This window comes from Clarias gariepinus, chromosome 13 (assembly GCF_024256425.1).
Source record: "Clarias gariepinus isolate MV-2021 ecotype Netherlands chromosome 13, CGAR_prim_01v2, whole genome shotgun sequence".
Classification (NCBI taxonomy): Eukaryota; Metazoa; Chordata; class Actinopteri; order Siluriformes; family Clariidae; genus Clarias; species Clarias gariepinus.
The window spans coordinates 26,813,607-26,825,465 of record NC_071112.1 but is presented as its reverse complement, the minus strand read 5'-3'; the positions used below and the strand labels follow the sequence as shown (position 1 = coordinate 26,825,465).

General features: G+C 38.4%; 3 protein-coding genes across 3 annotated transcripts; all 3 read right to left on the bottom strand.

The window, feature by feature from the left end:
• Window positions 1-696: 696 nt before the first annotated feature.
• Window positions 697-3,540, bottom strand: LOC128536075 (serine/threonine-protein kinase pim-1-like). Its single transcript, XM_053510231.1, has 7 exons — window positions 3,360-3,540; window positions 2,879-2,973; window positions 2,421-2,471; window positions 1,783-2,164; window positions 1,519-1,695; window positions 1,294-1,406; window positions 697-1,100 (listed from the first exon to the last, which is right to left on the bottom strand). Exons 2-6 carry the CDS (start codon window positions 2,948-2,950, stop codon window positions 1,315-1,317), a joined length of 774 nt encoding a protein of 257 aa, XP_053366206.1. The 5' UTR covers window positions 2,951-2,973; window positions 3,360-3,540; the 3' UTR covers window positions 697-1,100; window positions 1,294-1,314.
• Window positions 3,541-3,620: 80 nt separating this feature from the next.
• Window positions 3,621-8,535, bottom strand: LOC128535322 (uncharacterized). The gene is made up of 12 exons (XM_053509196.1): window positions 8,457-8,535; window positions 7,967-8,017; window positions 7,498-7,879; window positions 7,235-7,411; window positions 7,021-7,133; window positions 6,068-6,197; window positions 5,682-5,754; window positions 5,438-5,576; window positions 5,006-5,120; window positions 4,537-4,633; window positions 3,864-3,966; window positions 3,621-3,785 (listed from the first exon to the last, which is right to left on the bottom strand). Exons 1-12 carry the CDS (start codon window positions 8,526-8,528, stop codon window positions 3,621-3,623), a joined length of 1,617 nt encoding a protein of 538 aa, XP_053365171.1. The 5' UTR covers window positions 8,529-8,535.
• A 332-nt stretch (window positions 8,536-8,867) lies between these two features.
• LOC128535321 (serine/threonine-protein kinase pim-1-like) lies at window positions 8,868-11,201 on the bottom strand. Its single transcript, XM_053509195.1, has 4 exons — window positions 10,931-11,201; window positions 10,680-10,844; window positions 10,480-10,592; window positions 8,868-9,041 (listed from the first exon to the last, which is right to left on the bottom strand). Exons 1-4 carry the CDS (start codon window positions 11,199-11,201, stop codon window positions 8,868-8,870), a joined length of 723 nt encoding a protein of 240 aa, XP_053365170.1.
• Window positions 11,202-11,859: the final 658 nt, after the last annotated feature.

Below are 11,859 nucleotides of genomic sequence, written 5' to 3'. Positions count from 1 at the left end.
TACGTGTGTAAAACCACAGAGGGAACTCAGTTCATGTTTTTTTATACATGGGCACCTTAGAGGACACATCATGTTTTCTTGCACCTAGGGATACTGTAACCAGCAAACTTTATAATGAGCATTTCATTACATTTAATCCCAATAGAGCATTTTTTGCTATTGTGAGGACACACTAGAGGACACCGTATCCCATTATACATTCCACTGGGGTACCCTAAAGGACACTTTTGAAGAAATTTTCTTTTATTCCTAAAGTTGATACTCCCCGAAGTCATAAACACATTATCCTCTTTTAATTTTTAAGTTTAGTTAAGCTTTTGAAATTGCTATTAGATGCAAAAAGTATCAATATTGTGGACAAATTCACATACTACATATTTCTTCGCTAAGTGCTAAATATAAAGCATTTACACATTTACTCAGTGTCTGGCTCCATCTAGTGCAACAACCAATTCACACCCTGCACATCATGAGCACAGTTTATTTCTGTCAGTCTATTTGATCCTATATTTAGGCAAATACAATGCGGTGCAAGAGTTTTTGTGGACTTTAAAGCTAATGTGAAAACATGTACTGTGCATAAACAGTACAGTGCAAAAGTTTTTCATTTTATGACATTATTATTGAGTACAAAAACATTTTGAGTTTTCAAATGATTCTGCATGATGCTCAGTAAAAATTTTGTAGCAAATTCTCTTAAAGAACTGTACAAATTGTAATTCACACTAAAAGGTCCTTTTATAGTTGTTTGTCACCATACAGTACATTGTACATACCCACATTGGATCACACCACAATGCTACAATGCATCCCTGATTGTCCCAAGTTTTATAGAGCATCCTGCAGAACGACCCAAAGTTATTCTAAATGTATGAAGGTAGTAAAGTAAAAGAGAGCTATAGAGAGGGGCCAGTACAGTGTAAAAGTGGTAAAGAGACAGTAAGGAGTGATAGCAGTAGGCAGTTACAAAAGTAATGTTTTTACAATATATTATTTAATTTAGTAATTGAACATTACTTTTCATTCTTGTTTTAAATAATTATTTTCATGTTATCTAAGTGTTATGAAGGTATTATCAAATGAGATTCAGCAGGAGGGTTCTAAAAAAAATAGACAGGTGAATGTTAAAATGGAATCAGAATCAATTTACATTCATATCTAAATTCAAGCATTCAAGTAGAGAATTTTGTCCTAGACTACCTACAAACTAGCTATATATATATATATATATATATATATATATATATATATATATATATATTATTATTTTTTTTTTTATTATTTTTTTTTTACCTTGATTGTGTCCTGAGCATTCTACTTAAGCCACCTATGATTCAGGATTTCCTCAAATGTTGGCCGACATTCAGGCTGTCGTTTCAGGCACCACATTATCAGACTGCAGCACTCTGTGTGAACAGTGATAAAACCAAAGATTAAAAATTGAAAGGAAAAAAAAAAGAAATAAAATTTGCAAAGGAAAATGCATAATTAAAACGCAATGCTTATGCATTTTCTCACCATGAGACAGTCCAGAAACAAACCGCAGATTCCCATCAACAATCTTCTCCTTACTTTTGAAAGGCAACTTTCCACAGACCAGTTCAAACAGAACAATCCCAAGACTCCAGATCACAGCAGGAGCAGCAGAATACTTTTTGTGCAGATGCCACTCAGGAGGACAGTAAAAACAAGTGCCTGAATGAAAAAAGAGAAATCAACACAAAACGTGATTCTCCTCTGCATTAAGTATTTGACTGTATCACAGATCTATAGTGACCTGACCTGAATAGTCGGAGTATGGTTCGTTCTTTAGCAATTCACCACAGCCAAAATCGATCAACTTCACCTCTAGCGTGTCAGGATTAATTAAAATATTCCCAGGCTTGATGTCACGGTGAAAAACTCCACGGACATGGCAGTGCTGAGCAGCCTGAACCACCTGCCGAATGACCTTCTGAGCCACTGGTTCAGCCAGTCGCCTTAAGTTGTTTTGTTTACAGAACCGATGGAGGTCCATGCAGGGGTTGGGTAGCTCCAGCACCAAGATGAAAGACCTGGATGTTTCGAACCATTCCAGCAGCTGCACCACATTCTCACAGCGAGGAGGCCTGGACACCATCTTCATGAGCGCTACCTCCAGAGGCAGGTTCTGCGTCTCTCCTGGCTAAATTACACACATTAGTTAGCATGGGCTAGCAAGACTAGAACGGGGACTAGATCTGAACTGTGGTAAGCAGAAATGGAACAGTGATGAAGTACTGACTCTAGATCAGCAGTCTTTCTCTACAATTATTCATAAAAACTGTAATGAATAATGAGAGGTAATAAAATGTGAGCCTGGGACATAAGAACTGTTTGGGTAATGATAATGTTAGCAGCAATGAGAAACTCAGCACAAGTTTGGCAACAAGTTAACTTACAATGGAGATGTATTTATCATGGTGATTTCTTTCTGCACGTTTAATGGCGACCTGTCCAGATGAGACAAAAATGAATTTCTTAAAAACACAAACCATTATTTTACTAATTAGTGTAATTAGGACATTTAGACAGATGCTACATTTTAGGGCTCAGCAAAGCAGCATTACATGATATTCGTTAATCACACAATCATACATTAATCACAGCAGGTGACTTTGGAGACTGTGAAATATTTTACATAATTCATTTGTCTCATGTTCTAAACTATACTTCCGCTCATAAATTTAAGCTGTAACATGCCAGACGCTGTTTTTCACTTCCAGCAGTTTGCAGTCCCACAACTGAATTCTCAATTGCTGTTGCGTGTTATGTTTAAAGAACATGATCTCAGTAAAACTCATTATTATTTAAATCCTGTAAAGCATTAGTTGTGATTTTTAAATAACAGATTTATTACCTCTTTACCATCTGCCTTACGGACTCCCACGTAGACGGAGCCGAAGCCTCCTTTCCCCAATCGCTTTCCCATAGTGTATCGTGATTCAAACTCATCTGTTACAAATAAGTTTTTATGTAGTTACATTTTGTTATTACACAGCACAATGCTGGCTTTTATGTTTATAATAAACCACTACATGGTGCATACAGCAAACGTTTTTTCCCCGATTTCAAATGATAACGTGTCCTGTGTTTTCAGTATTTGATAAAACTCATCTATTAGACTTCAATGTATGTTTGTGATCACAATGTATTCTTAAGCAGCATAACATCCTCACCTCTCTCTCTCTCTCTCTCTCTCTCACACACACACACACACTTTCTCTCTCTTTTTACAGCGATTTGTTAGGAGGTATAAGTTATGAGTTCACTAACTACATACAGTGGCACTGTACACACCTTCCTACTGTATGTAACAGTTGCTGTGCTTTGTAACCTACTTTGTTCTGAAGGGTGGATATCCTTGAGAGTTGTGTTCTGACTCTTAGACCTACATGACCTGGCCTGCTTCCTGCCATTAGAAGAGCTGAAAGAAGCAAATCTTATTTTGCGGCACAGGCTCTGAAGATTTTTCAGCCACTCTGGATCCTGGTTTGATTTTGTTTTCAATTGTAGTAGTTTCTCAGAGAGCTACATGACACATGGGAAAGGAAAACAGCTGATTAAATAAAGATTTTACATCAAAAAACCTTGGTGCTATTTTACAAAGAGATTTTCTTATTTACCATTTGAACTGCTCGTATCACATGACCATCGATGAGGTGAGGAAATTTAAGGAGCGTTCCAGCAATGCTCTCACAGTAATTAAGGGCCTGGTTATGAAGTCCCCTGTCGACTAGCTCAAAGGCATAAAATACCTTAAACATCTAAGATGAATACAGAACCATTAATTCTCTGTATAATGGACCCTTAAAATTGACATGAAAAAAAAAAGAAAATCAAACCTGGAAATGTGGCTGGCTAAACCCTGAGGTCAGATAAAGCAGATACTCATAGACCTCAGTTCTTTCAATCGCCTCTCTCAGGGCTGGTTTCGTGTCTGACTCACTGGTGCAAAGAGGAAACCATGTTGAATAAAAAAAATAAACACAAACACAGACACCTACACACAGATGAACACCCACACCACAATGTAAAAACTCCAACTAGATAAATGTAGAATTAATTAATATTGTATTGTTGGCCCAACTTTTTACAGTGGAATAGACAACGGGTAACACTGTGTTCTTGACAACTTTGGAGACACAGACCGAATAAAATAAAAGAATCAAGTTGAGCCAGCAATTTACCTTCCCTGAGATGCAATTACATGTTGGGGTGTCGTTAGGCCAACTTGTTTTTTATAGAAAAACAATCACTTGAACCAACTACTTCAATGGGCTACAATGGGACACAATATACCCTTTTTCAGGAGATGAAAAGTTGGGCTAAGTCAACCCTAGAGAAATATAATCAATTGAGCCCACAACAAATACTATTTGATACCAATAAATCTAGATTTTGACCTGGGTACACATTGTGTCAACTAAATAGCAATGTGAAATATTTAGTTTGGCCAGGAAATTTCTCTAAAAGTTGAGTAAAGCCTTGAGGCAGCCTTTTTTTTTTACAGTGTACCTTTTATATCCAATCAGTTCAAAGTGTTGTCGTGATCCAAGCTCTATTTGTGCCTCCACATAGCAAATATGTGCTGCATACATCCATCCTCTGGAGGCTGATGATAAAAAAAAAAACATGCATTTGAAGATCAGTTTTCATAAACAAGCTCACTTTATTAGGAACGCCTGCTTGTTGATGCACTTAGCCAATCAGTCTGTCAATCATCTTTATTAAGTCCTGAAATTAACACTAACAATCGCCATGGTTACACGTCCTGCGATCACTGACATTTCTATGAATTTTGAGGTTTGATGTGAACACTAACTAAGCTCTTGATCTGTATGTACATTATTTTATACCTTATACTGCTGCTAACACATGATTGATTGATTGCATAATTTCCATGAATGGGCCAAATGTTTAGGTGTTCCTGATAGTCAGTGAGGGTGAAGCATTTTAGAAAAATTGTGTTTGCACATATGCATACCAAAACTATCTCCCGTTTTAATAATCTCTTCTCTAAGTTCATCTGCTGGAGACTTGGAGCGTAAAAGATTGACCAGATAAATACACCATTCTTCCTGGTCTTCCACACATCCAAGCTGGAGCAGAAAGCAGCACATTAGTGAATGTAAATCTGACAAACAACACACAGTACAGATAGAGGCTGAAACACTTAATTTTTATGTAGAAGGATGCGAAGAGAAGCAAGGAGATTTTCCCATCATTACACTCTGTTAATATGATCTAATTATACACAGATTAATTTATTCATGCACGTCCCCGACTATTTAAAGACTACTTGAGGCTGCTTAAAGCCAGACAGTGACTAGCAAGCTGACTTAACTAGGTAGGGAGCATTTCTGCTTGTATAACAGGAAAATAATGTTGGTAGACAGAAATTAACTCCAGCACTTACTCCATATTGATTACAGGTGTGTTTCATAATTGACCAGAAGAAATAGCAAAACTGTTGCTCAGGATTATCCAGGTGGCACAGGCACTCCTGACATTTCTCCTGGATAAATCTCATCAGCTTGTCCATCTGCATATTAGCACTGTAACAGATGTTGGAACAGCTGACTTATATGGATCACTGCACACACTTTAACCATCTTATCTGTTAGAATACTAAAGGGGTGAGTGGAGGAAGAATTGCTTACCTCATTAGAGGACCAGGAAATGATAAAACTTCTGATTTGTAGTTGTTATCACAATGTGGAACACTGGACTCCCCTGGAGTCACAGACACACGTGCACACGCTCACACACACACACACACACACACACACACACATTACATACACAAATTATTTTCATTTTCAGCAATGTTGTAATAACCAGTTTGTTCCTGTAGGATTTACTGCTTTCTGTAATGTTTCTATATGTACTGTATCTGGTAAAACTCATCACTGTATTTTGTGCTCACAGTGACACCTTAACAACCTGCAGACAACTTAACACCCTTGTTATTATCTAAGCAACACTGTTCAAACCATGCTAAGTGATTGTAAAATGTTTAAAATAGTTGCTGTTGATTATAACCAACCTTGTGAATGGTAGACATCACTGAAACCTGAGTCATTAGAACATCTGGAAGAAGCTAATCGTATTTCACGGCACAGGCTCTCAAGTTTTCTTAGCCACTCAGCATCTCCTTCTTTTGTCAATGGAAGCAGCTTTTCAGATGGCCATATAAGACACAGGGAACATAAACTGCTAGTAACTACTTTTCATTTGAAACCTGGAATCTTATTGAACAATATAACTGTTCAGATGATACAGTTACAGGATTATAAGTCAAAACTGGCCAGGGTTGTGACACAGTCTAGCCTTTTGTCCACAAATATATGGAAGAGACCAGACTAGATCAATCTTTTGTACTGTACAACTAGCCCAACCCTACAAGTTATGGCCCAGGAATTAGCAGCAAAAACTTCCTTTGCTGCTCCCCAGTGCCACCTGTAAGTTTCTGGAAAATTGGTAGGCCCTAAATACTAAAAGAGTTAGGCAGTGACCTACTGTCTGCAAACAGCCAGGTAAGTGCAAAATGACTTACCACCTTAATCTATTAAAGAAGTAGAAAGAACTAGTGACTGCTTACTCAGTGCTTGACATTGTCTCTCTAGAGCTATGTGGGTGTGATCTGAAGGACATCCCCAATCAGCATCAGGAACTGTGCTAGTTATTCGACAAGGTTCAGAATGTGTTCTCTGCCAAACCCATGCTCAGCCATTTAATTCAACATTATATTAAAACTTTTCGAATGCTTTTTCATGGGCTGAGCAAAGCACAGTCCCTGGGATACGACATCAGCCGATGCCTTCTCAAACCCCCAAGGAAAGAAGGTAGAAGATGTCTGCACTTCCCCTTGGCTTAAACCAAAAAACATGTAGGCCCATCCAAATTTTAAAATGACATCATTAGGAGGGCCTATCAATAATGCCCCGCCGACCCGGTTCTTTCAGTGTAATTAGACCTATTATATTCTAACAGTCTCACCTTGACTGTCTCCTGAACATTCTCTTTAAACCACCTGTGGCTCAAGATTTGTTCAAAGGTTGGTCGACGTTTACTGTCTTTGTCCAGGCACCACGTTATTAGCTCACAGCACGCTGTGTAAGGAGTGATAACACAGCAATAAAAGGTTGAAAAGAAGACAAAAATTCACAAACAAAAATCAATCATAAAAAGTGATGCTTTTAAATTTTCTTACCACAAGACAGATGAGAAATAAACCACAAATGACCATCAGTTATGTCCTCCTTGCTGGTGAAAGGCCACATGCCACAGACCAGTTCAAACATGAGAATACCCAGGCTCCAGACTGCAGCAGGAACGCCAAAATATTCCCTCTGGAGAACATACTCCGGAGGAGAGTAAGCGGGAATTCCTAAGTAAAAAAAAAAATAGAAACCATCATATGTTTTTCTACTGCATCCTATATTTGACTGGATCACATATCTATAATGAACTGACCTGCATAGGAAGTGTAGGGCTCATTCATTAGCAGTGCACCACAGCCAAAGTTCATCAGTTTCACCTCTAGCGTGTCAGGATTAATCAAAATATTCTCAGGCTTTATGTCACGGTGAAAGACTCCACGAACATGGCAGTGGTGAGCAGCCAGAACCACCTGCCATATGACCTTCTGAGCTACTGATTCAGACAGTCGCTTTAAGTTATTACGTTTACAGAACAGATGAAGATCCATGCATTGGTTGGGCCGCTCAAGCACCAAGATGAAGAACCTGGATGTCTCGAACCATTCCAGCAGCTCCACCACATTCTCACAACGAGGAGGCCTGGACACCATCTTCATTAGCGCCACCTCCAGAGGCAGGCGCTGCGTCTCTCCTGGCTTAAATTACACACACATGGTTAGCATGAGTTAGCATGTACGAGTCCTCATCTAATATTGTTGATATTGTAATGGAAGTTTACTTACGATGGTGAGAAATTCATCAAAGTGTTTTTTCTCTGCATGTTTAATGGTGACCTATTTAGACGGACAATGATTAGTTACATTTTAGGTCTCAGCAAAGTAACATTACATTCACTAATCACATAATCATACATTAATCACAGGAGGTATCGTTAGGGACTGAGATCATTTTCATCATTTGTTTGTCTCATGTGCTCCTGTTTAATAATTGGTTGTGTGGAATTAATGTCACTGTATAAGGGGTATAATGTGCCACAGCATGGCCTCACTTCTAAAGACTCTAATTATCCACAGCTGAAAAGTTCAGACAGAGTAAGAAGCGCAACACACCAGCAAATAATTAAGATGCTGTTATTGAACTTTGAATAGTTTCAGAGCTACTAAATATATCAGATGAACATTACTGGTGTGTGTATTGTACTTATTTGAGTAAAGTAAATATTTAAATCCTGTAAATCGTTAATTGTGATTTTTACAATAACAGATTTATCACCTCTTTTCCATCTGCTTTACGGACTCCAGCATAGACAGAGTCAAAGCCTTCTTTCCTCAACATCTCTCCCATAGTGTATCGTGATTCAAACTCATCTGTAACACACACACACACACACACACACACACACACACACACACAGTTAAGTGTACAGTATTTCCAGCATTGGTAACAGTTGTTTTTGTAAAAAAATAGAATTACTGCTTCATTAATCTTTCTGTACGTATCTGGTAAAACTAATCTATTAGATTTTAATGTATTTTGTGCTGACAGTGTCTTCTTAAATACATTGTGACATTCTAACAACCTCATCTCTCTCTCCACAGCTACTCGGTACGGGGTTACTAGCCGTACAGCACTGTTCACATTACCTAAGTGGTATTAAACGGTTAGATATAGTTGCAGGAATTGTTACATGCCGTGTTGTGAGGAGTTGAAATCCTGGGCCGCTGAGTTCTGAAATTCAGAGCTACATGTCCAGAAGTGCCTATGGTCATCAGAAGAGCTAGAAGAAGCTGATCCTACTTGGTGCCGCAGCGATTCAGAATCTCCCTGTTTTATCCTTTGAAGCAGCTTCGCCCAGCTCTATGTGTCACACAGTGAGAGAAAAACATTGATGAAGACTTTATAATTAAAATCTGGAAACACTTCCACAAATACAGATTATCTCATACAACAATTGAAGGTGAGAGGTGGAGGGAGGGGGCTACTGTGTAGGATGACTTTCACACACAAAAAGAAACTAGTCAATTCATTCATATATTGATACATTGTTGTTTGACTTTATGATACAGTTGTGTGAAAAACTATTTGCCCCCTTCCTGATTTCTTATTCTTTTGCATGTCACACAAAATGTTTCTGATCATCAAACACATTTAACTATTAGTCAAAGATAACACAGGTAAACACAAAATGCAGTTTTTAAATGATGGTTTTTATTATTTGGGGAGAAAAAAAATTCAAACCTACATGGCCCTGTGTGAAAAAGTAATTGCACCCTGAACCTAATAACTGGTTGGGCCACTCTTAGCAGTAATAACTGCAATCAAGCGTTTGCGATAACTTGCAACGAGTCTTTTACAGCGCTCTGGAGGAATTTTGACCCACTTATCTTTGCAGAATTGTTGTAATTCAGCTTTATTTGAGGGTTTTCTAGCATGAACCGCCTTTTTAAGGTCATGCCACAACATCCTGAAGCAGCAAAACAACCCCAGACCATCACACTACCACCACCATATTTTATGAAATGAAATGCAGTGTTACTTTTATGCCAGATGTAACGGGAAACGCACCTTCCAAAAAGTTCAACTTTTGTCTTCAACGTTTGTTCTCATTTGTTCCTGAATTTCTTTGTATCTTGGCATGATGTCTAGCTTTTGAGGTGCTTTTGGTCTACTTCTCTGTGTCAGGTAGCTCCTATTTAAGTGATTTCTTGATTAAAACAGGTGTGGCAGTAATCAGGCCTGGGGGTGACTACAGAAATTTAACTCTGGTGTGATAAACCACAGTTAAGTTATTTTTTAACAAGGGGGCAATCACTTTTTCACACAGGGCCATGTAGGTTTGAATTTTTTTTCTCCCTAAATAATAAAAACCATCATTTAAAAGCTGCATTTTGTGTTCAATTATGTTATCCTTGACTAATAGTTAACGGTTTTTGATGAGCAGAAACATTTAAGTGTGACAAACATGCAAAAGAATAAGAAATCAGGAAGGGGGCAAATAGTTTTTCACACCACTGTAACTGCATGTGTGTCACTGCCAGTGTTGATGTAGAATGTCTACATTGTATGTGATCAGGCTTTGGTGAAATTTATGTTTGAGATGGCCTTTTAGTGCTTGCTTTGATCAAGAAGTAACAGTTTGTGTTTATGGATAGGATAGATCTGCTATATTACATTTATGAATATTATAATGGCGTTATTAATAGGGCTTATCAATAATGCCCCGCCCACTCTGTGTTTAGAGTCTAGCTCTGGTCGCCCCCATGTAATTCGATTTATTTCACTCTAAATGTCTTACTTTGACTGTGTCCTGAGCATTCTCCTTAAACCACTGGGAGCTCAAGATTTTCTTAAATCTTGCACACTGTTCACGGAATTTGTCCAGACACCACATTGTCAGCTCGTAGCATGCTGTGTGAGAAGTGATAACACAGAAATAAGAGTGAGAGCAATGAAAACAAAAATATATCATTTGCATTTTCTTACAATAGGACAGACCAGAAATAAAGCGTAGATGCCCATCAGTATTCTCCTTCTCGCTGGTGAAGGGTGAAATTCCACAGACCAGTTCAAACATAAGAATACCCAGGCTCCAGACTGCAGCAGGGGCGATAACACACTCCTTGTGGAGTGTGTACTCAGAAAAAGAGTAAGCAGGTGGGCCTAAGGGAAAAAACAGAAACCATCACAAAATCTGATTTTCCAATGCATCCTTCATGCATCATGTATCTACTGTATAGAGAACTGACTTGCAAAAGACTTGTAGGGCTCATTCGTTGGCAGTGCATCATAACCAAGGTTCATGAATTTCAACTCTAGCATGTCAGGGTTGATCGAAACATTCTCATTCGTTATGTCATGGTAAAAAACTTGACGAACATGGCAGCCCTGAGCAGCTTGAAGCATCTGCCAAATGACCTTCTGAGCCACTGATTCACACGATCGCCCTAAGTTCTTATGTTTACAGAGCCGCTGCCGGTCCATGCAGGGGTTGGGCCACCCTGGAATTAGTTCTACCATAGTTATGTATCGTGACTCATCTGTAACATGGCACACACACAAACACACACAGGTAGAATAATTGTATATTCAGCAGTGGTGTGATAAGTTTTTTTGTAAGAGAAATATAATTACTGCTTTTTGTAATCTTTCTGAATCTATGTCATAAAACTCATTCTCTGGGGACTTGACAGTTCGATAGTTCATGACTGGAACTTCTTACAAGTCTACCTGGGTCTTCAATAACTACCTGGACTCCATATTAACATCAATTAACATCAGCTATTTTAGCTGAACTGCCTCCCACCCTACACACTGTATATATGCAGATCATTTACTGCTTTTTGTTTCACCCAAATGAGGATGGGTTCCCTGTTGAGTCTGGTTCCTCTCAAGGTTTCTTCCTCTTACCATCTCAGGGAGTTTTTCCTTGCCACTGTCGCCCTCGGCTTGCTCACCTGGGACAAACTGACCATTTTGATTCATACAAATTCACATTTCATACAAACCTAAATAATTCTTTTGACTATGTAAAGCTGCTTTGCGGCAATGAAAATTGCTAAAAGCGCTATACAAATAAAATTGAATTGAATTGAATTGAATACTGTATATTAATAAATTTCAGTGTATTTTGTGCTCACAGTGTGTCTACCTAAAAACCTCATAACATCCTAACAAC

Bases quoted from the DNA above. Each gene is read 5' to 3' on its own strand.
- LOC128536075 (XM_053510231.1), bottom strand. From the start codon at position 2,950: ATGGGAAAGCGATTGGGGAAAGGAGGCTTCGGCTCCGTCTACGTGGGA. The intron at 2,472-2,878 runs GTAATAAATCTG...TCATCTGGACAG, and splicing joins GTAAGGCAGATGGTAAAGAG to GTCGCCATTAAACGTGCAGA. The intron at 1,407-1,518 runs GTGAGAAAATGC...CTGTTCACACAG, and splicing joins TGTTTCTGGACTGTCTCATG to AGTGCTGCAGTCTGATAATG.
- LOC128535322 (XM_053509196.1), bottom strand. From the start codon at position 8,528: ATGGGAGAGATGTTGAGGAAAGAAGGCTTTGACTCTGTCTATGCTGGA. The intron at 5,121-5,437 runs GTAAGTGCTGGA...TTTCTGCTCCAG, and splicing joins ACACCTGTAATCAATATGGA to CTTGGATGTGTGGAAGACCA. The intron at 3,967-4,536 runs GTACACTGTAAA...TCTTTGCACCAG, and splicing joins GAACTGATTGGATATAAAAG to TGAGTCAGACACGAAACCAG.
- LOC128535321 (XM_053509195.1), bottom strand. From the start codon at position 11,201: ATGGTAGAACTAATTCCAGGGTGGCCCAACCCCTGCATGGACCGGCAG. The intron at 10,593-10,679 runs GTCTGTCCTATT...CTTCTCACACAG, and splicing joins GCATCTACGCTTTATTTCTG to CATGCTACGAGCTGACAATG. The intron at 9,042-10,479 runs GTAAGACATTTA...TGTGACACATAG, and splicing joins ATGCTCAGGACACAGTCAAA to AGCTGGGCGAAGCTGCTTCA.